This window comes from Tupaia chinensis, unplaced genomic scaffold (genome assembly GCF_000334495.1).
Source record: "Tupaia chinensis unplaced genomic scaffold, TupChi_1.0 Scaffold000104_1, whole genome shotgun sequence".
Lineage (NCBI taxonomy): Eukaryota > Metazoa > Chordata > Mammalia > Scandentia > Tupaiidae > Tupaia > Tupaia belangeri.
The window spans coordinates 2,080,297-2,103,065 of record NW_006159568.1 but is presented as its reverse complement, the minus strand read 5'-3'; the positions used below and the strand labels follow the sequence as shown (position 1 = coordinate 2,103,065).

Below are 22,769 nucleotides of genomic sequence, written 5' to 3'. Positions count from 1 at the left end.
GCTTCAGCGCGGGCCTGAGCGGCCCTGGCGCCCGGCTGTTCGGGTGGCTGAGAGAACGCAGCCTGGGCCGCGGGCTGTTCGTGGACCCGGCGCGGGACAATTTCCGCACTATGACCAACCTCTATGGTTCCATCCATCCCGCGGACTCGGTGTACCTCAGCACGCGCACCCACGGGGCCGTCTTCAACCTCGAGTACTCGCCCGACGGGTAAGCGCGGCCCCTCGGAGGGCAGGTACTCGCTTCCCCCTGATTGCTGCCGGGTCCGGCTGCGCAGCTCAGGGCCCAGGCTGCTGGCTTTCGTGCCCTCTGCCCTTCTGGAGCGCGTTATCGCTGTTGCAGCCTGCATCCTGGCTCGGGAAGGAGGCGTCTTTGTGCCTCTCCTGGATTCCGAGGCTCTGAAGGAGAGCGGGTCTGTCAGGCGGCAGAATAGGCGTCCAGTAAATACAACCCCTACTCGCCGTCGCCTGTGTCTGCGTTTTTCCTCACCCAGACTGTCCAGGGTAGAGAGCCCACGGAGTCCCCGCTGTGCCGCAGCTTGCCACACCTGTGCACGCCTTTGACCAAGGCGGGCAGACAGACGTTGCAGAGAGGCGGCCCATGAGACGGTCCATTGGTGAAGTTTCCGGGCTAGGTTACATGCTTCCAGCCTTTTGCCTGGTAACTTTGGTTTACTTTGAGTTAGAAGGAATTCACAGAGTTTTACTTGATATAAACAAAACAAAACTGGGGCCGGCAAGTGGCCTGGTTATGACGCTGGATCCCATGACCCAGACAAAATTCTGAGAAGAAGGGCTTTCCTTGTGGCCAATCCCTGGGGGATGATTTCTCATTTTGTCTTTCTCTCTCATGCACTCAATAGCAAAAAGGGGGAAAAAATTAATAGATGAAACTTATCAGGCCAGCCCATGGCTTGCTGGTTAAGACAGCTACAGACAGGTTCAAGTCCCTTGAGACACATGCTGGGCATGTGTGTGTGCTTGCCCAAAATCCCACAAGGAAGGAGACAGGATTGTGAAATGACTGTTCCCCTGGGGGTTATTTTCTCACTTTACTTCTGTTTCTCCAGGGAGTGCCCTCTGGCAAAATTAAACTAAAACTGTCTCAGGAGTACATGCGTTTAATATCAGCCAAAGGGATCAAGTGTACACACTTACACCGTGAGATGACATAGTTAATATAACCTGTGTCCCATCAAGGCTTCTGAGTTGCTAGTCTGTTCATTAGTTCATTTCCTCATTTAGCAAATATTTCTTGAATGTGTGCTGTGTTCTAAATGCAGTAGTAACATGGTGAGCAAAATCAACTAATGGCACTACTTTCATTGAGCTTGGGACCTACTGTTTCAACAAGATATTAGATAGCCATATTAAATGATGCATCGTGTATATCTATAAACCAAGATAAAAGCTTAAAGGAACCTGATGTGGACTATGGTGTTTCCCTGAGGAAGTGACACTTGAACCAAGATCAGAAAAATGAGTAGTGACCGTCAAGATAAGAATGGGAAGAGTGTACAAGTAATTTTAAATGAAGACTAGTGTGTCAGAGGAGCTAGATAAGAGCCTTGTCATGATAGAAAAGCTGAAAACAGTAGGTTAATAAAGAGAAAAAATTTACCACAGAAAGACCTAAATTTTGCTAAGGAAAGAACAAAGAAACAGAATCCGAGTTATTGTGAGGAGGTAGGCTGTGTCCCATTTCATGATGCAAATGTTTCTTCTTAATCTATCTTGTGCTGAGGTCTCTGAAGTGTCTCCTTATAACAGTTGAGTAAAGCTTGTAGCAGTAGATGTGTATCTGAGTAGGAGGGAAAGCTGACAAGAGGAAAAAGTATTTTGCTGAAGATTATTCAGGGATGATTTCAAACACATAAAAGTTGACAGTATAATGAACCTTCATCTAAACAAAATATAGCCCTACAAGCCACCAGTTGTATCATATACCCATATTGTTCAAGGGTCAACTGTAATTATATAAATATAAATTGATTAAGAAAGATTGTCAGGATTGGATTTTCAAAAATTGCTCACAGGGTTGATTAAGGGAGCTGGATCCCATGTGGCCCACCACAGTTCAAATCCTGGCCCTGGTGGCTTGAAAAACACTTTGGGGGCACATGTGAATGTGTGCAAAAATTCCAACAGGATGGAAAAATTGTAGCGTGACTATACCCCACGGGGGTGGAGGGGGGTTTTCTCCCTCTGGTGAGTACATATTCCTTCTGGTAGTTAAAAAACAAAACAAAACAAAAAAACTGCTTATAGAAAACATACCTTAAATCTAAGGATACAGAAACTTTGAAAGTAAAAAGATGTTGGGACCAGCAGATGACATAATGGTTACTGCTAAACTCCCACTTAGTCAACCACAGTTCAAGTCCCTGACCGGCAACTTAAACCTCACTCTGGGCACCTGTACATGCATGCCCAAAATCCCAAGAGGAGACTGGAGAAGGGATTGTAGCGTGCCTAACCCTTCTCAGGGGTGATTTCTCACTTTCTGTCTCTCTGGTGAGCACATATGCCCTATCGCAAAGATCTCTCTTAAAAAAAAAAAAAAAGGAAAAGGATGTCAGAGCATATCATTGCTGACACTTACTAAATTAAAGTTGGTGTGCTATATTATCAGACAATACAAAGAGCAAATTCATATAATTTCTAAGGATTCAGATTAAGTCGATTGTATTCTTCAATTAAAGTTATATTAAACTAGAAATAACTAGAAAATCTCCTTATGTTTAGATATACTCTTTTAAGTAACCTGACAATCAAAGAAGAAATCACAGTGTAATCTATGAAATATTTGAAACTGAGTGATGAAAATGCTCTATATCATAATTTGTGCAGTACAGCTAAGGTCACATATAAAGAAAAATCTATGGCCTTAAATGCATATATTAGAAAAGGAGAAAGACTGAAAGTAAACTCAGTAAGCAGCCATCTCAAGCTCAAAAGAGAACAAATTGTGTAACCAAAGAAGGTAAGAAGGAATAAAGATTATAGTTGAAGCTCTGTAAAACTATTTGTCACTATCTTATAAATGATCAAACTCATACGTACCCTGTAATTCAGTTTTGCTCTTACTATATATTCAGCAGAAACACGTAAGTGTATTGCAGGACATGTATAATAATTTTTAGCAACTACATTCATAATTAGAAGTAACACAAACATCTACCAACAGAATGTATAAATGATAGTGTATTCAGTGTAATCACACTTGGTAATGAGAATGCAGGAGTTCTAGCAACCTCATGGATGAAGCTCACAAAACAATGTGCATGATATATCTGTCATAAGAGAATTCATACTCTATTGTTAAAAGGTTTTTTTGGAGATGATATTAGAAGTCAGGGTAGTGGTAGTTACATTTGGGTAGTATGGAGGGTTTAGTGATTAAGAAGAAGTAGAATGGAGGCCTCTGGAATATTGATAATGTTCTATTTTTTGACCTAGATGATAGCTACATATATGTGTTCCTTTTTGGATAATTCATTGTGATGCATTCGTATAGTTTGTGTTTTTTTCTGGGCATATTTTATACTTTAGTTTTCAAAGTTTAGAAATAGAAGATAACATGAACAACTTTATGCCAGTAAAATTTTGAACTTCAGTGAAATAGACCAATTCCTAGAAAAGTTGACATTACCAAAACCCCCAATCCGGTTGATTTTATAGACAAGTTCTATCCAACTTCCAAGAACTAATTTCTTTTCCTTTTCTAAGAAAGTTTTCTTTTTTTTTTTTAAATAATTCTTTAATTTTATTCATTGTTGTCATTTTATTTATTTATTTATTTATTTATTTACTTATTTTGTAGGTTGACCAGAGAGACAGAGAAAGAAGAGAGAAAGCAAGCTACCAGGTCCAGGACTCGAACTGTGGTCTGCCATGTGGGAATCAAGCCACCTTAACCACCACACCACCTTCCAGCCCCTTAAGAGAGATTTTTGCTAGAGGGCAAATGAGCTTACTGGAGAGACAGAGAGACAAAGAGATAGAAACTGAGAAATCACTTCTCAGGGAGGATAGCCACATTGTAATCCCTTCTTCATTCTCCTCTTGAGATTTTGGTCATGTACGCACACATGCCTGGTATGGGTTTTAAACCACCGAGTCTGGGACTCAAACTGTGCTTGACTACGTGGGAGTCCAGTGACATAACCGTTACACTGTCTGCTGGTCCCAAGACGCTATCTTAAAACAAAGAAACAACAAAACAAAAAACAAAAAAACTTTGCAGTAGGGAAGTCCTGTAAACAAGAGACAAAACTGAAATTCCGTAAAGAAAAAGACATAGGTTTGACTATGTCTGACTGGTCTGGTAGGATATATACCAGACCTTTTTTAGTACATTTTATACATACTATTGAAGAAATACATAATTTGGTTGTATATGATTTTCTCCCCTAAGTTATTTCATCTATGTATACTTTTCTGTAGCCGGCATTCTCATTTTAAAATATTTTAGAGTTTTCTCATATCCATATATAGCGACCCTTCTCATTTTCACTTCTACACAGTGTTCCAAACTATTATGTGCCATCGCCTACTTAAGTATTACATCTCTCATGCACATTTAGATTGCTTTCAATTTATCTTTCCGATGAAGCGTGTATGTGTGTGTATATATATCCCTCCTCCCCAATTTCTGGAAGGCATGAACACTTGCTAGAGAGGGACAGAGAAAGAGAAAACACCCTCCAAAGGGGTGTTGTCACATTGCAGTCCCTTCTCCTCCACTTCCCTCTATTTTTTTTAAAGAATCATTTTATATAACTTTATTAGTAGTGGTGTTATTTTCCAATTTGATCAGGGAGCGAGAGAGTGAAAGTGAGAAAGCAAGCCACAGGTCTGGAACTTGGACGATGGTCAGCCGTGTGGGAGTCCAGTGCCTTTAACCACCATGCCACCTGCTGGCCCTCACTTCTCTATCTTGATGGGATTTGGGGCATACAGGCACACAGACCAGTATGTTTTTCAAGTCTCCAGGACTAAGAATCAAAATGTAATTGGTTACATGGGTGGCCATGTGAGATCCTGCTCTCTTAGTAATAGGCCATGGGACCATCACTGAAGCATATCTTTTTTTGTTTGCTGTAGAGTGTATACAACTGCTGGGGGAGAGAGAGAGAGACAGACAGACAGACAGACAGACAGTGAATCACTCTCCCTGCTGAGGGGGTTGGCCATGCCACAATCCCTTCTCCTCCATTCTCCTCTCAGGATTTTGGGCATGCATGTGCATGTGCACATGTGTGCACACAAACACATCTGGCATGTTTTCCAAGCCACCAAGTCTCAAACTGTACACTGAATCATGTGAGATCCAGCCATTTTAACCTCCATACCACCTGCTGAAACACATCTTTGTATATGTTTCTTTGCTTTTATAAGTGGTTATTTCTCTAGAATAAATTTCCGGAAGAAATATATGAGTCAAAAAATATGCATATTTAAAATTTTGATAGACATTTTAGAAGTGTTCTCCGAGCATAAGCTGCACCAGTTTACATTTCCCCCATAACGTAGGGCAGGAAGCACCATTTCCTATTACTATTGCAAGAGTGTGTAGTATCAAGCCTTTAAATATTTGCCACTAACATGCAGGAAAAGTTATTGATTTATAGCTTGTATAATTATATGTAAGTGAATATCAATAACCAGAGAATGCTAAGAAATGAGAAATATGTTGTTTACTTTCAGGTCAGTGCTGACAGTTGCTTGTGAACAGACTGAAGTCCTGCTTTTTGACCCTATATCTTCAAAGCACATAAAAACACTTTCTGAAGCTCATGAAGACTGTGTAAATAATATCAGGTTAGTATTATTGTGAAAAAGTGAACTTTATTAGTTTGGCCCAATATACTTGTTTTAGGAGTTAGTGAAAATGTGTGTGCCTTGTCTAGCAGTACTAGATGATCCACACTTGTGAATTGTGAACCTAATTCCTAGTAAAAGTTATTCCTTTAATTACCAAACTTATTGTCAGCCATTTTGGAGTGGAATCTTTCTGCAAAACGTTTTTCACTTTCATGTGACTTTTACCTTTTCTCTTCATGTATCTGGGTCATCATTATGAACCTCAGCCTTGTATTATGCTAGTCCTATAATGCCTGTGTGTTAATAATTTTTGTTGATTTACGACAGTCCCATTGCTTAGCATTTCGTACCACCACCCCAAATCCACAGTGCTGAGAAGAAAAAAAAAAAACACATACCGAGAACTTCTTGTGGCATTGTTGGAAGCTCCTTAAATTCTCAGTATTGTGGAGGATTAGTTAACAATTGAACAGTTTGGTGGATTGATATGCAGTCATTAAAATGATGGTCACTTTTAAAAAATGATGATCATAGAGACTACTTAGCAATATAGACCAGTGCTTGGCATAGTATAGATTAAAATGATAAAAATTATATAAAAGTAAGATGATGTAGAAGAAAAAAATGAAAAGGAAATATTTTAAAATGCTACCAGTTAAGTTAGAATGGGTGGATTATGAGTAATTGTTTTCTAAACTTTATGTAATGAAATTATATTACTTTTATAATTATGTTTAATGTTCTAAAGGAAATATTAATAAATGTGAAAATAATATCTAGTAATGCTGAGTTTTGATATATAACTCCTGTGCTCCAAACACATAGAGCAATAGGTTACATTAAATAGTACAAACAATGTAGCCAGTTTCTGAAACAACATAAACATCTTGTGGGCCAGAGGTGGAATAGACACAAAGCTGTGACTAGGCTGAAACCACAGGTCCCCATTGGGTTTTCAGTCTAGTTCTGACATCTGGTAGATTTACTCCTGTCAGGTAAAGGAATAAAAATGTACTTAATGTGAGGCAGGAATCCAGAGCCAGAATCAGTATGCGAAGCTAGAAGTTTGATTGAAATGTCTGTCTCATTTATGAAAGACAGAAAAAAAAAACCAAAAAACTCTTCATTACCTAGGGCAGTAGTCTTTAACTGATAAAGACATAGCCTTATCAGCTTGCTGAATCAGTAATTGAAAAACTGTGTTTAATATTTTCAATATCATTATGAAATTGGAGCCGTGAAATCTCATTATATGGCCTTTTATAGACTGGGGGACCAGATGGCCAAGTGAAAACAACTCTAAAGCTATTAAATAGGAAGAAAGAGAAATGAAAAATTTTAAACCTTTTCTACTCAAAATGAAGCTGTAACCAAAAGTCTAACATTCATGAAGACAACTGAGATTAATATCATAACAAAATCAACCAGCAGAATAGACATTCTCTCTGGATGAAATTAATTTTATGGAGAAGTCCAACAAAGACTTTATTTTTTAAAATAAATTATTTTATTTATTTTTTTTTGACTAGGTAATACATGCACGTGGTACAAAATTCAAAGGTACAAAAGGGTAAACAGTGAAAAGTAAGTCTATCTCCACCTCTGTCGCCTAGCCACCCAGTTTCCCTCCCCAGAGGTAACCACTATTACCAATTTTATGCTATCCTTTCTGAGATAGTTTATGCATGTATAATTATATACACACATATACCCTTTTATATAAGTGGTAGCATTCTATACAAACTTTATATTCCCTGCCTTTTTCACTTAGTAATATATTTAGAGCTCATTCCATTTTAGTACCCATGGGATGATCTTATTCTTTTTAACAGATGTATAGTATTCCATTGATTGGGAGAAATTTTTAGGATGCTCAAATAAATTAAGGGATACTTTCCAATTAAAGAGAGCTAAAAACTATGAAACAAAAGCAATAAGACAAAAACTGGTTAATGTAGACAAAGAACCAACTGGAATTCTTAGAAATTAAAAATATAGTTGGGGGAACCAGAAGTTAGCGTAATGACTATGTCACTGGACTCCCACGTACTCACCACGGTTCACGTCCCGGACCCGGTGGCTTAAAACTCACGCCAGGCATGTATGCGTGCGTGCCCAAGATCCCGAGAGGAGAATGGAGGAGAAGGGATTGCAGCGTGACCATCCCCCCTGGGGATTTCTCGCTTTCTGTCTCTATGTCTCTCTCTGTCTGTCTGGCGAGTGCACACGCCCTATAGCGAAAAAACCTCTCCAAAAAAAAAAAAAAGAAATAGTTGGGATGAAATAAACTTTACCCTTTATACCAGTGATGAATGAATTAATGAGTCAGAAAATAGTACTAAAGAATTCATCTAGAACACAAAAAAAAAGATAAAAATATGACAGAGTAGTTAAAAGACTGAGGATTGATTGAGCATCTCCAAAGTATATGAAGAGTTACAGAAATGAAAGTGTAAAGATTGGTGGAGAACTAATTTTTAAATATACAATGCCTGAGAATTTTTAGCATTCTTAGAGAAGGACCTGATTTCTCAAATCGAAAGAAACTTCAGTGTTTCAAGCAGGTTAAATGAAGATAAATCTATATCTAGACAAGTTGTAGTGAAACTGTAATATCAAGATGAAGAGAAAATCCTAAAAGCCACCAAAATTTGAGGCCAGATTATCTACAGAGTTACAATAATTAAACTAACAGGAAGTTTCTCAGCAACAACAGTTGATTTCAGGAGAAAATGAAGTAATATTAACATCTCCAATATTGGGAACCAGCAGTTAGCGTAATAGCTATGTCGCTGAACTCCCACGTAGTCGACCGTGGTTCACGTCCCGGACCCCGTGGCTTAAAACTCATGCCGGGCACGTGTGCGTGCGTGTCCATGATCCCGAGAGGAGAATGGAGGAGAAGGGATTGCGGCGTGACCATCCCCTCTGGGGGGTGACTTCTTGCTTTCTGTCTCTATGTCTCTCTCTCTCTTTCTGGCGAGCGCACGTGTCCTATAGCGAAAACCTCTCCAAAAAAAAAAAAATCTCCAATGTTAAGGCAAAATAACCTAACTGTCCTTTCACATCTAAGTAAACTTTTTTTTAGATAATTAATTAATTAATTAAATTTGACCAGAGAAGGACAGAGTGAGAGAGAAGGGTGGGGGGAGTAAGAAAGTAAGCCTCCATGGGACCAGCAGTTAGCGTAATGGCTATGGTGCTGAACTGCCATGTAGCCAACCACGGTTCGAGTCTTGGACCCGGTGGCTTAAATTCAGGCCAGGCGCATGTGCATGCATGCTCAATATCCTGAGAGTAGAACGGAGGAGAAGGGATTGCGGCGTGACCATCCCCTCTGGGGGGTGACTTCTTGCTTTCTGTCTCTATGTCTCTCTCTCTCTTTCTGGTGAGCGCACACGCCCTATAGCGAAAAAACCTCTCCAAAAAAAAAAAGAAAGAAAGAAGTAAGCCTCCAGGTCCGGGACCTGAATCACAGTTGGCCATGTGGGAGTCCAGTGCCCCTAACTACCACACCATCTACCAGCCTCATATCCAAGTAAACTTTTAACTCAGACTGAAGAATTATGTTGTTAAAAGTTATTAATTCTTAATAGCAGAAAGAAGATAAATTAGGGTTTTATGGAGGATACATTTAAAACTAAAACTCTAGATTAGCACTGTCCAATAGAAAGGTAATATTGTTCACTGGGGACCAGTAGGTGGCATGGTGGTTAAGGTCTGGACACTCCCACATGGGTGACCACAGTTCAAGCCCCAGACCTGGTGGCTTGCTTTCTGACTTTTCCTCTCTCTCTCTCTGTCTCTGTCTTTCAGGTCAAATTTAATAATAAATGAATGAATGAATAAATAAAATTGAGTAATTCAAATTAAAAAAAGTTTATACTGTTCACATAGTTTTTTTTCTTTTTTTTGTAGATTTTGTAGATTTTTTTGTAGATTTTGCTGGAGAGAGACAGAAAAAGAGAGACAGTGAGAGGGAAAGTGAGAAATCACCCCCTAGGGGGTATGACCATGCTGCAGTCCTCTCTCTATTCCCCTACTAGGATCTTGGGCAAACATGCACAAGTACCCAGCGTGATTTTCAAACTGCTGGGTCTGAGACTTGAACCACGGTTGGCCATGTGGGAGTCTAGTACCTTCACCTGCTGGCCCCCACATACGTGATTTAAAATTTTATAGTAGTCACATTAAAAAAGAAAAAAGAGACAAAATTAATTTTTAATAATTTGTTGATATATTATAAAATATTCTTTCAACATATAATCAGTATAAAAATTATTAAGATATTTTACTTTCATCTTTTTATGCTATCTTTGAATACAGCATGTATTTTACACTTAGATTACATGTAAATTCAGATTGGCCACATATCAAGGACTCAAAAGCCATATGGGGCTATTGGCTACCAAATTGGACAGTGTACCTTTAGATAGAAACTCCAAATATGTTGTATATATGGCAGAGTTTTTTTTTTCAGTGCCAGAGTGTGATATGTTAAGACCCTTGTCATGTACAGGAGAAAGACAGAAATATGAAGTAATTTCAGACTCTTTCAGAACAATGATAGTGAAATATATATGATGAAAAAAGTAGAATAGATAATTAAATACAATGAAAATATAATTTGTATCTTTTATACTGACAGAAATTGGAGGAAAGAGAATTTTTAAAATTTTACCAGTTAGTAGAAGACAGGAAAGTGTAAAAAAACTTCAAGTTTAAAACATAGCAAAAGGAGACCAGCAGTTAGCATAATGGCTATGTTGCTGAACTCCCATGTAGTCAACTGTGGTTCAAGTCCCAGACCCGGTGGCTTAAGCTCATGCTGGGCGTGTGTGCGTGCATGCCCAAAATCCCAAGAAGAGAATGGAGGAGAAGGGATTGTGGCATGGCCATCCCCCTGGCGGGGGGGGGGTAATTTCGGTAATTTCTCACCTTCTGTCTCTCTGTCTTTCTGGTGAGAGCACGCGCCCTATAGCAAAAACTTCTCCCCCTCTCAAAAAAATAAAAAAAGGATGATAGAAAATTAAGTAAAATGACTTCCAAATATATGAATAGTTCATAGCAAATATAAATGGATCAATAATTATTAAAATACACAGACAGCAATTTTTTTAATTTAAATTTTATTTGTTATCATAAACTTTTTAATGTTACATTGAATCACATATATCTTTACAGTGTATTACATTTCTTTTTCCTCATGATTACCATGCATATCATCGTTATCATTACCATCCACATCATCATCATCAAATAGCTTTTGGTCATTTTTTATATGATTATTATTGTTGATTCTCATTATTTTTAAAACATTCAATCATTATATATCATTTGACTTGTATAAAGAATTTACCCAACTGGGACCAGCAGTGAGAGTAATAGCTATGTTGCTGGACTCCCATGTGGTTGACCGTGGTTCGCATCCCGGACCCAGTGGCTTAAAACTCACGCCGGGCGCGTGTGCGTGTGTGCCCAAGATCCCGAGAGGAGAAGGGATTGCGGCGTGGCCATCCCCCCTGGGGGGTGATTTCTTGCTTTCTGTCTCTCTGTCTTTGTCTGTCTGTCTGGCGAGCACATGCACCCTATAGCAAAAACCTCTCCAAAAAAAAAAAAATTACCCAACATAAAATACTTCTCAGGCCAGTCCAGTTGAGAATACTATATATGTTGTCATCAATAGGTAATAAACCATTTCTGTATCCTACTAATATCATGCCTCTCTATTTGTTCTCTTGCTATCCTTCTCTATACTCTTCCCTTCTTTCCCCAACCCCTACATACCACACTGTTTTAAGCATCCGTAACCATTTTCACTGCTTTTATCAATTATTTCAATCTCTACCATAAAGTCCAGATAGTCGGTTTATGTTAAGTGGATACATACGATATCTGTTCTTTCATATCCTGGCTTGCTTCACTCAGCAATAGATCCTCCATATTTGACCACTTTCTATCTAATGCCAGGGTCTTATTGTTTTTTATGGCTGTGTAGTATTTCATAGAGTATATGTGCCACACTTTTTCCATCCACTCATCTGTATGTGGATGTTTGGGTTGGTTCCATCAAACATAGCAATTTTGAATAAAAAACAGAATCACTTCCATATTCCTTTTATAATTTTTTTGAGATATTTTTGCTTTAGAGTGTGTGCACTAATGAGAGAGACACACAGAAAGCGAGAAATCACCCCCAAAGGGGGAAGGCCATGCCACAATCCCTTCTCCATTCTCCTCTTGGGTTCTTGGACACACATGTATATGCACCTGATGTGAGTTTTAAGTAGCCGGGTCTGGGATTTGAACAACAGTCAACTACATGGGTGTCCAGCGATGTAACCATTATGCCATCTGCTGTTCCCCCATCACTTACATATTCTTTTTAGAGTTACCAAAAATAAACCACCCAGAAATCAGAAGAGAAAACTAATGGAGATTCTTAGTATCAGACAGATGAATGACAAGAGGCATTAATAAGGATAAAATGCAACAATACATATATTAATAAGAGGATAATAAAACAAGAAGATACAGTAATCATGAACTTGTATGCACCTTAAAGCATAGCTTTGCAATAAACATAGCAAAAATAGAACTTGAAAAAGAATTATGTTGAGTCTGCCTATGGCATGGTGGTTAAGGTGGCTGGATCCCATGGCCAATTACACAGTTTGAGTCCCAGACCTAGAAGTTTGAAAAACTTGTCGGGCATATGTGTGTGCCCAAAGTCCCAAGAAGAGATTGGCGGAGAAGTGATTGTGGCATTACCATCCCCCCCAAGGGGAGGTTTTCTTTCTCTATCTCTCCCTCCCTCCCTCCCTCCCTCCCTCCCTCTGTCTCTGTCTCTACCTCTGTCTATCTCAGACCTCTTATAACAAATTTTTAGATAATAATAAAGTAAGTAAGTATGTCTGCGGGGCCAGCAGGTGGCATGGTGGTTGAGGCACTGGACTCCTACATGGCTTTCTGCAGTTCTAATCCCAGACCTTGAGGTTTGCTTTCTCACATTGCCTCTCTCTTTCTCTTCCTCTCCATCTCATTCTCTTATTCTGCCTCTCTCTGGTCAAATAAAAAAATAAAATAAATCTAAAAATAAAAGTATGTCTGCAGTCATAGAGATTTTCAATGTTCAAAACTATTAAATCAAGCAGATAAAAATTATGTTGTAGGAGATTTAAAAATACCTTGAATCGTCTTTCTACTCAATATACATTTAATGTGTGCACACACGTGCATGCACGCGTGCACAGACACGACTGGCTTGATTGTGAAGCTGCCCAGTCTGGAATGTGAACCATGGTTGACCATATGGGGATCCATATTCTCATCTTTCTGATGAGAAAGAAAGGAATCCTTGGGCCAGAATCCAGTGCAGCACAAATGCAAAGAAGTGAACAAATATTCAGTTGGCTTTTGCCCTAGAGTCATCTTCCAGCTGCTGGTGAACTTGAGTTTCTGTTTCGACAGATAGGAGGGGTACAGAGGACAGAAGAGTTCAGTCTAGGGCCAGTTCAAGGTGAGTTTAGTAGAAGACTGTATAAGGCTGGAACCCCAAAGGGCTCAATTTCAGTGTAAAGGTGATCTGGAAATAATCACCCAATTCATCTAGACTGTTACACTGGGTTAAGGAGTGAATATCTAATCACAAGCGGGTGTTCACGTCTGTGGGGCCCAAATGTACACAACTATATGGTCCAAAACCTCCAGCTAACAATTTTAAATTAGATCCAGGTTAGAAGTGCTTTCAAGTACCTACAAAAACAGAAAGAGAAAACTCCAGTCTCTAAAAGAAGTCAGTTCTTCTCAATTAGGCTATAAATTCAGTGCGGTTTTAGTTAAATACCAACAGGCTTTTCATAAAACTTGATTTTAAAATTTGTGTTGAGCTACAGAGTGCTAAAAAAAAGACCGTTTTGAAAAAGACTTTAGATGGTGGGAGTAATCACCTATCCAGACAGCAAATGTAGTCTTAGTACAGGGATGGATTAAGTAACAGTGGAACAGAAAAGAACTCCAAGAAACAGATCTATGCATATATGAAATTTTTATGTATGCTACCAGGAGCTTTATGAATTGGCAAGGACGGGGGAGGAAGGGAAGAATAGAAAAGAATGACTTATTTATTTTTAATTTATTATTTTTTTAATCTGACCAGAGAGGGACAGAGTGAGAGAGAGAGAAAGTGAGAAAGCTAGCCACCAGGTCTGGGACTTCAATCACAGTCAGCCATATGGGAGTCCAGCGCCCTTAACCACCACACCATCTGCTGGCCCCAAGACGTGGTTTTATAGATGTATATATATACACATACACACATGTACATAAAATCAAGTGAACTTTCTACCTCATATCATAACTAAAAATAACTTTCAGTTAGATTAGAAACCTAATTATGAAACAAATCTTTAAAGCTTTATAAGAAAATACAGAATGTATTTGTTATCTAAGTGTGACAGGATTTTTCAGGATACAGAAAGCACAAACCATAAAGGGTTTTTAAGTTTGATTTCATAAAAATTTAAAACTTCCAAGTGAGCAGGTGGTGTGGAGGTTAAGGTGCTGGATCCCCATATGGTCAACCATGGTTCATGTCCCAGACCAGGCAGCTTCAGAATCACACCATGTGGGTGGGTGTGTATGTATGTACCCAAAATCCCAAGAGGAGAATGGGGGAGAAGGGATTGTTGCATAGCCATCTCCCCAGGTAGTGATTCTCACTTTTTCTCTTTGTCTCTCTCTGGTAAGTGCATGTGCTCTATGGCAAAAAGCTTGCTTGCATGCATGCATAAATACATACATACAAACATACATACATACTTTCTTATAACCAAAAATACTGAAGCAGCGTGAGGAGATAAAATATAGGCTAGTGAGAGGAGATATTTTCAAGGTATGTAGCCCAAAATGGATTAATATCCAGAATTTATATGATGATAGCCATATAGCAAAATAGGTAGAGAATCACAGAAAAGAAACTACAATGAGCAATGAGATCTTTCAGGCTTAGGACCAGCAGATGGTGGAACAGTTATGTCACTGAACTCCCACGTAGTGTACTATGGTTTGAGTCCTGGATCCAGTGGCTTAAAACTCACACTGGGTGCGTGTGCATGTGTGCCCAAAATACTGAGAATAAAGGTGGAGAGATTGTGGTGAGGCCATTCCCCCTGGGGGTGATTTCTCGCTTTCTCTCTGGTGAGTGCACATACCCTATTGTAAAAATCTCTCTCTAGGGACTGGCAGGTGGCATGGTGGTTAAGGATGCTGGACTCCCACATGGCTGACTAGTTCAGGTCCTGGACCTGGTGGTTTGCTTTCTCACTCCCCTCCCTCCCTCACTCTGTCCCTCTGGTCAAATTAAAATAAATAAAGTTAAAAATAATTGGGACCAGCAGTTAGCATAATGGCTATGTTGGTGGACTCCCATGTAGTCGACCGCAGTTCGCGTCCTGGACCCGGTGGCTTAAAACTTTACGCCAGGCGTGTGTGCATGTGTGCCCCAGATCCCGAGAGGAGAATGGAGGAAAAGGGATTGCAGCGTGGCCATCCCCCTGGGGGGTGATTTCTTGCTTTCTATCTCTCTCTCTCTCTGTCTGGCTGGCGAGCATATGTGCCCTATAGCAAAAACCTCTCTGAAAAAAAAAAAAAGAATTCTTAAAAAAAAACAAACAAACAAAAAACTCTTTCCAAAAAAAGAGTTTTCAGGCTTCAGGCTTACTAGTTATCACAGAAATGCAAACAAAAAAAACAATCAAGGAGCCAGCAGGTTGTGTGGTGGATAAAGGCACTGGATTTCCACATGGCCAACCACAGTTCAAGTCCTGGACCTAGCAGCTTGCTTTCTCACTTTCCCTTTCCTCTCTCTCTCTGTCTCTATCTGGTCAGATTTTAAAAATAATAATAATAACAAAATGAAATTAAATAAATAAATCTGTTTAAAAAATGAATAAATGTTGGTTATTGGTAAAGATGTTAAGAAATAGCTCTTTGATGTCACTGATGTAGTATAAATTAGTGAAATTATTTTGAAAAGCAGTTTAGCAATATCTAGTAAAACTGAAGGTCAATATATCTTTTAAGAAGTTAATTTACATGTGAACAAAGATATATAAAGAAGATTTATTATGCTACTGTTAGTCCTAGAGAAAAGTTTGAAGTCACTTTATTGTCCATCAAGAAGAACATAGATAAATAAAAGGATAAATAGGTATCTATAGGTAGATAAAGTTATCTATAAATTAGGTAGATAGATTTATCTTTAGATAAATAGATAAATAAAATCTGATATACAATGGAATACTATACACCAGTTAAAATATTTGAACTAAAAGCATTGTCATCTAATATGCATCTCAGAAATTTAAGGTCAAAGCTGAAAAGTAAATGGAAGAATGAACTGTACAGTGTGTACCATTTATATAAAGTTTTGAAAACTTTGTAAACATGAGCTTGGTGATGGCATGTATTTGTTCTCTATCCCAGCACCTACAACTGTGCCTAGCACATATTGTGTGCTTATTAAATATTTACAGAATAAATCGAATGCAAACAGTGTTACAAATTGCTTATGGATACATACATAGGAATTTATGGTACTAAATATGTGCATGGGGAGTGATGACAAATTTTGGATAGTGGTTCCCTCCGGAGAGGGAGGGAGGGGGAATGGGATTGGGGAGGGATACACAATGTACTTCATCTGTGTTTGTAATGTTCAAAAAAAACCCCTGAAAAGATAGCAAATGTTAAAGTTTGACAAAGCTGGGTGGTGGGTATCACAGGTGTTTGTTATATTCTTCATAATTTTCTCTGTTTCTAATACTTTGCAATTTAAAAATTTCTTACCTTAATTAGAAAATACTTGTGTCAAGTTGTTTGCCCTTACTCAAAATGACCATTGACTAATCTGTGGTTAGAATTTGTGTTTTTTTTTTTTTTTTAATCAATATCAGTTTTTATTTGCTACTGTCAATGTGTCTGCCATAGCACCTTACACCTACAAATTTGAATCTGCTTCTTGATCTGTTCACAAGATAGATTTTGAAGCTTATTTAGAAGTAAATATAACATGAGTTTTGAGTGAGAAATATGAAGTGCATGAGCTTAAGTGTGTTATTAAAAATACTAATAATACTAAACTTTTTTTGAGAGCTTACTATGTGTCAAACCTTCCGTAAAGCCCTTTTCATACATTATATTGTTTAATTCTCACAGTATCTGTATCTGAGACAAATATACCTATTGCAAGAAATGAAGAAACTACAACTCAGTTAAAGAGATTTATTTACTCAAGGTCTTACACAGTCTGTGGCTCTCTGAAGATATGCATGGAAGATCCCGTAATGAGATCTCAGAGCGAATGAAATTCAGCCTGCACTCTGACTTCCAGCTTTAAAACATTCATGCTGATTCCAGAAGGGATCTTCAAAAGTTCATGGAAAATGTATATTATGAAAAAACTATGCATGAAAGTCTTTTTGTGTGTGTGCCAAAAATAAGCCTCATTCTTTTTTTAAAATTTTTTCTAAAGAATTATTTAATTTTATTTATTCACTCATTTATTTCAATTTGACCAGAGAGAAAGACACACAGAGAGAGAAAAAGTGGGAAAGCAAGCTGCCAGATCCGAGACTCAAACCTTGGTCAGCCATGTGCGAATATCCAGTGCGTTAACCACTATGCCACCTGCTGGTCCCAAAATAAACCTCATTCTTTAATTCTATTTTTCCACAAACTTTTTGAAGTCCCTTTATATAGTAGAGCTGAAATTCATAGTTCTATTAGACTGTCTCACTGTTCTGTTCAGAGATGTGGGCATTAATTTTCTGATCAGTTCTATATAGTCATTTTATACATACTTTCTAGTTCGTTTCTTAGTTTTGTGATTTGCTTCTCCTTGTAAAATAAAAGCATTAATAGTTATGGAGGGACCAACAGTTAGCGTAATGGCTATGTCACTGGATTCCCATATAGTAGAATGCAGTTTGCGTCCCAGACCTGGTGGCTTAAAAAACTCATGCCGGGCGCGTGTGCGTGCATGCGTGCCCAAGATCCCGAGAGGAGAATGGAGGAGAATGGATTGTGGCGTGGCCATCCCCCCTAGGGAGTGATTTCTCGCTTTCTGTCTCTCTGTCTGGTGAGCACATGCACCCTATAGCAAAAACCTCTCCTAAAAAAAAAAAAAATAGTTATGGAGAATATTTTCTGTTGCTTCATATTTTGGAAAGAAAAGTGGAAAGTCTGCAATTTAAATAGCTATACTCACTAAGCCAGTTGTTGGTATAGTGGTTAAGGCAGCAGGATCCCATATGGCCAACTCCGCTGTTCAAATCCTGGACTGGAGACTTGAAAGACATGTTGGTGTACGCATGCATGTGCAAAATCCCAAAAGGAGGGAGAAATAAAGAAGAAGAAAGGATTGTGGTATGACCATCTCCCATGGGAGGGTGCTTTCCAACTTTCTCTCTGTACCTCTCTTCTGCTAATGCTCATGTCTTCTGGCAAATTTGTTAATAAAGAAAAAAGAAGAAAGAAACAATTTTAAGTGGTTATATCTATTATACCAGCTTACTTCTCACTTATGAGGACTCTGTGTGGATGTAAGAGTCCATTTAATAATCCAGGTGCTCCCAGTTTTGAAGTTGCTGGGAGAAGCCCCAAGGTCATCATCAGACTATTTAGTGATATGACAGTAGAAAATATTACCTATTTTAGTATTCCAGCATCTATTTCTGTCCCCCCACTGTCTTTGTAGGTCTATGCTCATTGTTTTTATTTCAAACGATATAATGCAACTGCAGTGCTTTTCAGTATGAATTTCTTATATTGCAAAGGAAAGAATTTCACAAAACCCTGAAAGCCATGTTAGAGAACTGGTCAAGTTACACATAAAATTATTAGGAAATGAGGATCTGCTAGAGTTAGAAATTCTTAATTAGAGAAAAGAAAATGTTGGAAATGATGGTATGATAGACATTTCAGAGAACTACATGAATAACTCACAGAGTTAAGGAAAGGCTCCTGGGAAAATTGACACAGCCCTTGAATATTAATACAGAAAAGATCCTCTTTTTATTGTAGTACAAAACCCAAATATGAAATAATGGTATCATATTCTGCTTTCATACTGGGCAGATATTACAAAAAACTTAATGCATTCTTGTTCTAAGACTTCGCATCTAGTTAAATGGGGAAAAGTTTCTTTTCATGAGTTTTTACCTTTTTTTAAGTAAAGACTCAACACTTTCTTCTACTTATACAATGAAATGTTGGTACTTATTTTAAGAAAATTTTCTTTTTATTGCTTTCATCACTTACCAGTTGCCTTGTGATATCGAGGACCTTGGTTTATCCAGATATCAATTTATCCAGGGCTGTTTTAGTCAGCTGTTGGAGTTTGATGGGGGATATTTGGAGAAATTCTATGACTCAGAGACTCATAGATTTAGATTTCAGTTTGTGTGAGGGACTATTTGCTACTTATTAGGGACTGTGGAGGTATACATATTTTATAATTATTAACTAGGCCAGCCTGAGTTTTGTTTTTCTTTCAAGAGAGATTTTTGCTATAGAACGCATGTGCTAGCCAGAGAAACAGAAAGAGACAGAAAGAATGCGAGAACTCTCTCCCTAGGGGGGATAACCACACTGTGATCCCTTCTCCTCCATTCTCCTCCTGGGATTTTGGGCATGTATGCACCCCTGCCTGGTGTGAGTTTCAAGCCTCCAGGTCCAGGACTTGAACCATGGTTAGCCCTGTGGGAGTCCAGTGACATAACCATTACACCATCTGCTGGTCCCAGACTGAGTTGTTTTTTAAAGAAATTTTATTTTATTTTATATATGTATTCATTTATTTTTTAAAGAACTTTTTAAAAAAGAATTATTTTATTTAACTTTATTTATTTATGTACTTATTTTAATTTGACCAGAGAAGGACAGAGAGAGAGAAAGAGAATGAGAAAACAAGCTGTCAGGTCTGGGACTTGAACTGCGGTTGGCCATGTGGGACTCCAGCACCCTTAATCACCATGCCACCTACTGGCCCCATTCATTTATTTTACTTTGACTAGAGAGAGACAGAGAGAGAGAAAATGAGAAAGCAAGCCACTAGTTTTGGGACTCGAACTGTAGTCAGCCATGTGGGATTATCCAGTGCCTTAACCATCATGCCACCTACTGGTCCCTCCAAGACTGAATTTTAATTTGGAAGGACTAAGCCACATCTCTAAGGACTGCTTATTTTAGGATAAAAATTTTCTTAAGCGCTTGAACTGATTTTTGAGTCTACATTCTTAATATTCCGTCATTTCTTTTTCTTTTTTTTTTTTTCAGAGGTTTTTGCTATAGGGTGCGTGCACTCTCCAGACAGAGAGAGATAGAGAGACAGAAAGCGAGAAATCACTCCCTGGGGGGATGGCCATGCTGCAATCCCTTTTCCTCCATTCTCCTCTCGGGATCTTGGGCACACATGCACACGTGCCCAGCGTGAGTTTTAAGCCACCAGGTCCGGGACGCGAACCACGGTGGACTGCGTGGGAGTCCAGCGATATAGCCATTACGCTAACTGCTGGTCCCTATAATTTATTTTTCTTACCAATTATTCTTTGGTATCAGAATTTTAACAGATGATCCTTTGAGGCATTAATAAGCCACTTAAAGTCAAATTATTGAATTTTTCACTAAAGCAGTTATTTAAATTCAAATATTAGCTTTTACTTCAAGATTATATCCTTTCAGTGTTTTTGGTATTTAAATATCCTTTCATGCATTGATTAGTTTTTCAATAACCCTCTTAACAAAAATCTGAAACTAGATTCCTCATTTATTTTTTTATAAAAATCTAAGAGTTCGAGAACCTAGCCATCTCAGAGATCTTTCTGACTCCCCTATAATCATCTCATATACTTTCTTTTAAAACCCTTCAGGTGGGGAACCAGCAGTTAGCATAATGGCTATGTCGCTGGACTCCCACATAGTCGACCGCGGTTCATGTCCTGGACCCGGTGGCTTAAAACTCACGCCGGGCGCGTGTGCGTGCGTGCCCAAGATCCCGAGAGGAGAATGGAGGAGAGGGGATTGCGGCGTGACCATCCCCCCTGGGGGGTGATTTCTCGCTTTCTGTCTCTATGTCTCTGTCTGTCTGGCGAGTGCACGCGCCCTACAGTGAAAATCTCTCAAAACAAAACAAAACAAAACAAAAAAACCCTTCAGGTGGACAGCTATGACTTATAGCAATATAAACCCACTGGGTTTTGTTTTGTTTTTACCTCATCCATTTATTTTCTTCATGGAGGTATGGGGTAAAAGGGACCCCTGACAAGGCCTCCCTGTGTCTCAGTCCCCATCCAAACAGGATCACAGACCCACTATGAGCATGCCCTGCATGTTCAGGTTGGCCCAGGATTTAAACCTGGGCCTCTCACATGACTCCAGGATCATGCAATGGTACCCTATTCCTTGTGCCACTGCAGCTTGGCTGACCTCACTGGATTTTTTTTTTTTTTTTTTTTTAGGTTTTGCCATAGGGTATGTGTACTTTTGGAGAAGAGAGAAACAGAGAGAGATAAAGAAAGGGAAAGTGAAAAATCACCCCTCTAGCAGCTTCTCCATTCTGCTCTTGGGATTTGCGACATGCATGTAAGCTTGGAGTGAGTTGCAAGCTACTAGATCCAAGACTCAAACTGAAGTTGACCATGTGGAAATCAGCCACCTTAACCATCACACTATCTGCTGGCCTCCATACTGGAGGGTTTTTTTTTCCCCTAATTTTTCAAATGTATGAAGATGCTCAGCTCATTTTAAAAGACTTCTCAGTAGCCTTTTGTATTTTTTTATTTGCCAGAGGACATGTGCACTTGCTAGAGAGAGAGAGAATGCAAGAACACCCCTCCCCCTTGGAAAATGGTCATGCTGCAATCACACTTCCATTGCTCCATCCTTTCTGGATTTGGGGCATGCATGCATATGTACCTGGCATGTTTTTCAAGCTGCTAGACTCGAACCACATTGTCAACCATGTGGAATCTTGCTCATATAACTGCCAGGCTGCAAGCTGACCACTTTTTACTTTTTTTTTTTTTTTTGAGAGGTTTTTCCTACAGGGCGTGTGCACTCGCCAGAGAGACAGAGAGAGACAGAGAGATAGAAAGCGAGAAATCACCCCTCAGGGGGGATGATCACATCGCAATCCCTTCTCCATTCTCCTCTTGGTATCTTGGGCACGCACGCACAAGCACCTGGCGTGAGTTTAAGCCGCCAGGTCCGGTACTCGAACCACGGTTAGCGGTAATGGCTATGTCGCTGGACTCCCACGTAGTCGACCGCGGTTTGAGTCCTGGACCCAGTGGCTTAAAACTCACACCGGGCGTGTGTGCGTGCATGCCCAAGATCCCAAGAGGAGAATGGAGGAGAAGGAATTGCAGCGTGCCATCCTCCCTAGGGGTTGATTTCCTGCTTTCTGTCTCTGTCTGACGAGCACACGCACCCTATAGCAAAAACCGCTCCAAAAAAAAAAAAATTATTTTTGGCCCCAATGTGGGAGCACTGGCTCAATGCTGCTGCTTAGCAGTCTAAGGATTCATGAGAGTTTCCAGGTTCCATTCCTGGGTGCAGTGGTGTATGCCTGTAATCCCAGTTACTCGGGAAGTCAAGGCAGGAGGATCACAACATAGCAAGACCTTGTCTTAAAAAAGAAAAACAGGACACATACACACACACAAATACTTAGTTGATAAATCTTTAATAACATGGCTAAAAATTTATGAGATAATACTAGGTTTAAATATATAGAAAATAGGCTAAAATGTAAAGTGATTATTTTGGTAAGGGATTTTTTTTCCATTAAAAAATATTTTTAACGGGACCAGCAGTTGGTGTAATGGCTATGTTGCTGGACTCCCACATAGTTGACCACGGTTCAAGTCCCGGACCCAGTGGCTTGC

At 39.1% G+C, this 22,769-nt stretch overlaps 1 protein-coding gene across 1 annotated transcript in view; it reads left to right on the top strand.

The window, feature by feature from the left end:
* Nucleotides 1-22,769, top strand: part of DCAF10 (DDB1 and CUL4 associated factor 10) — a gene marked incomplete at its 5' end in the record, with an annotated part of 51,519 nt that continues 28,750 nt past the window's right edge. The window contains 2 exon segments of the mRNA XM_006143728.3: nucleotides 1-208; nucleotides 5,707-5,820. Coding sequence (XP_006143790.2) covers nucleotides 1-208; nucleotides 5,707-5,820 — 322 coding nt within the window.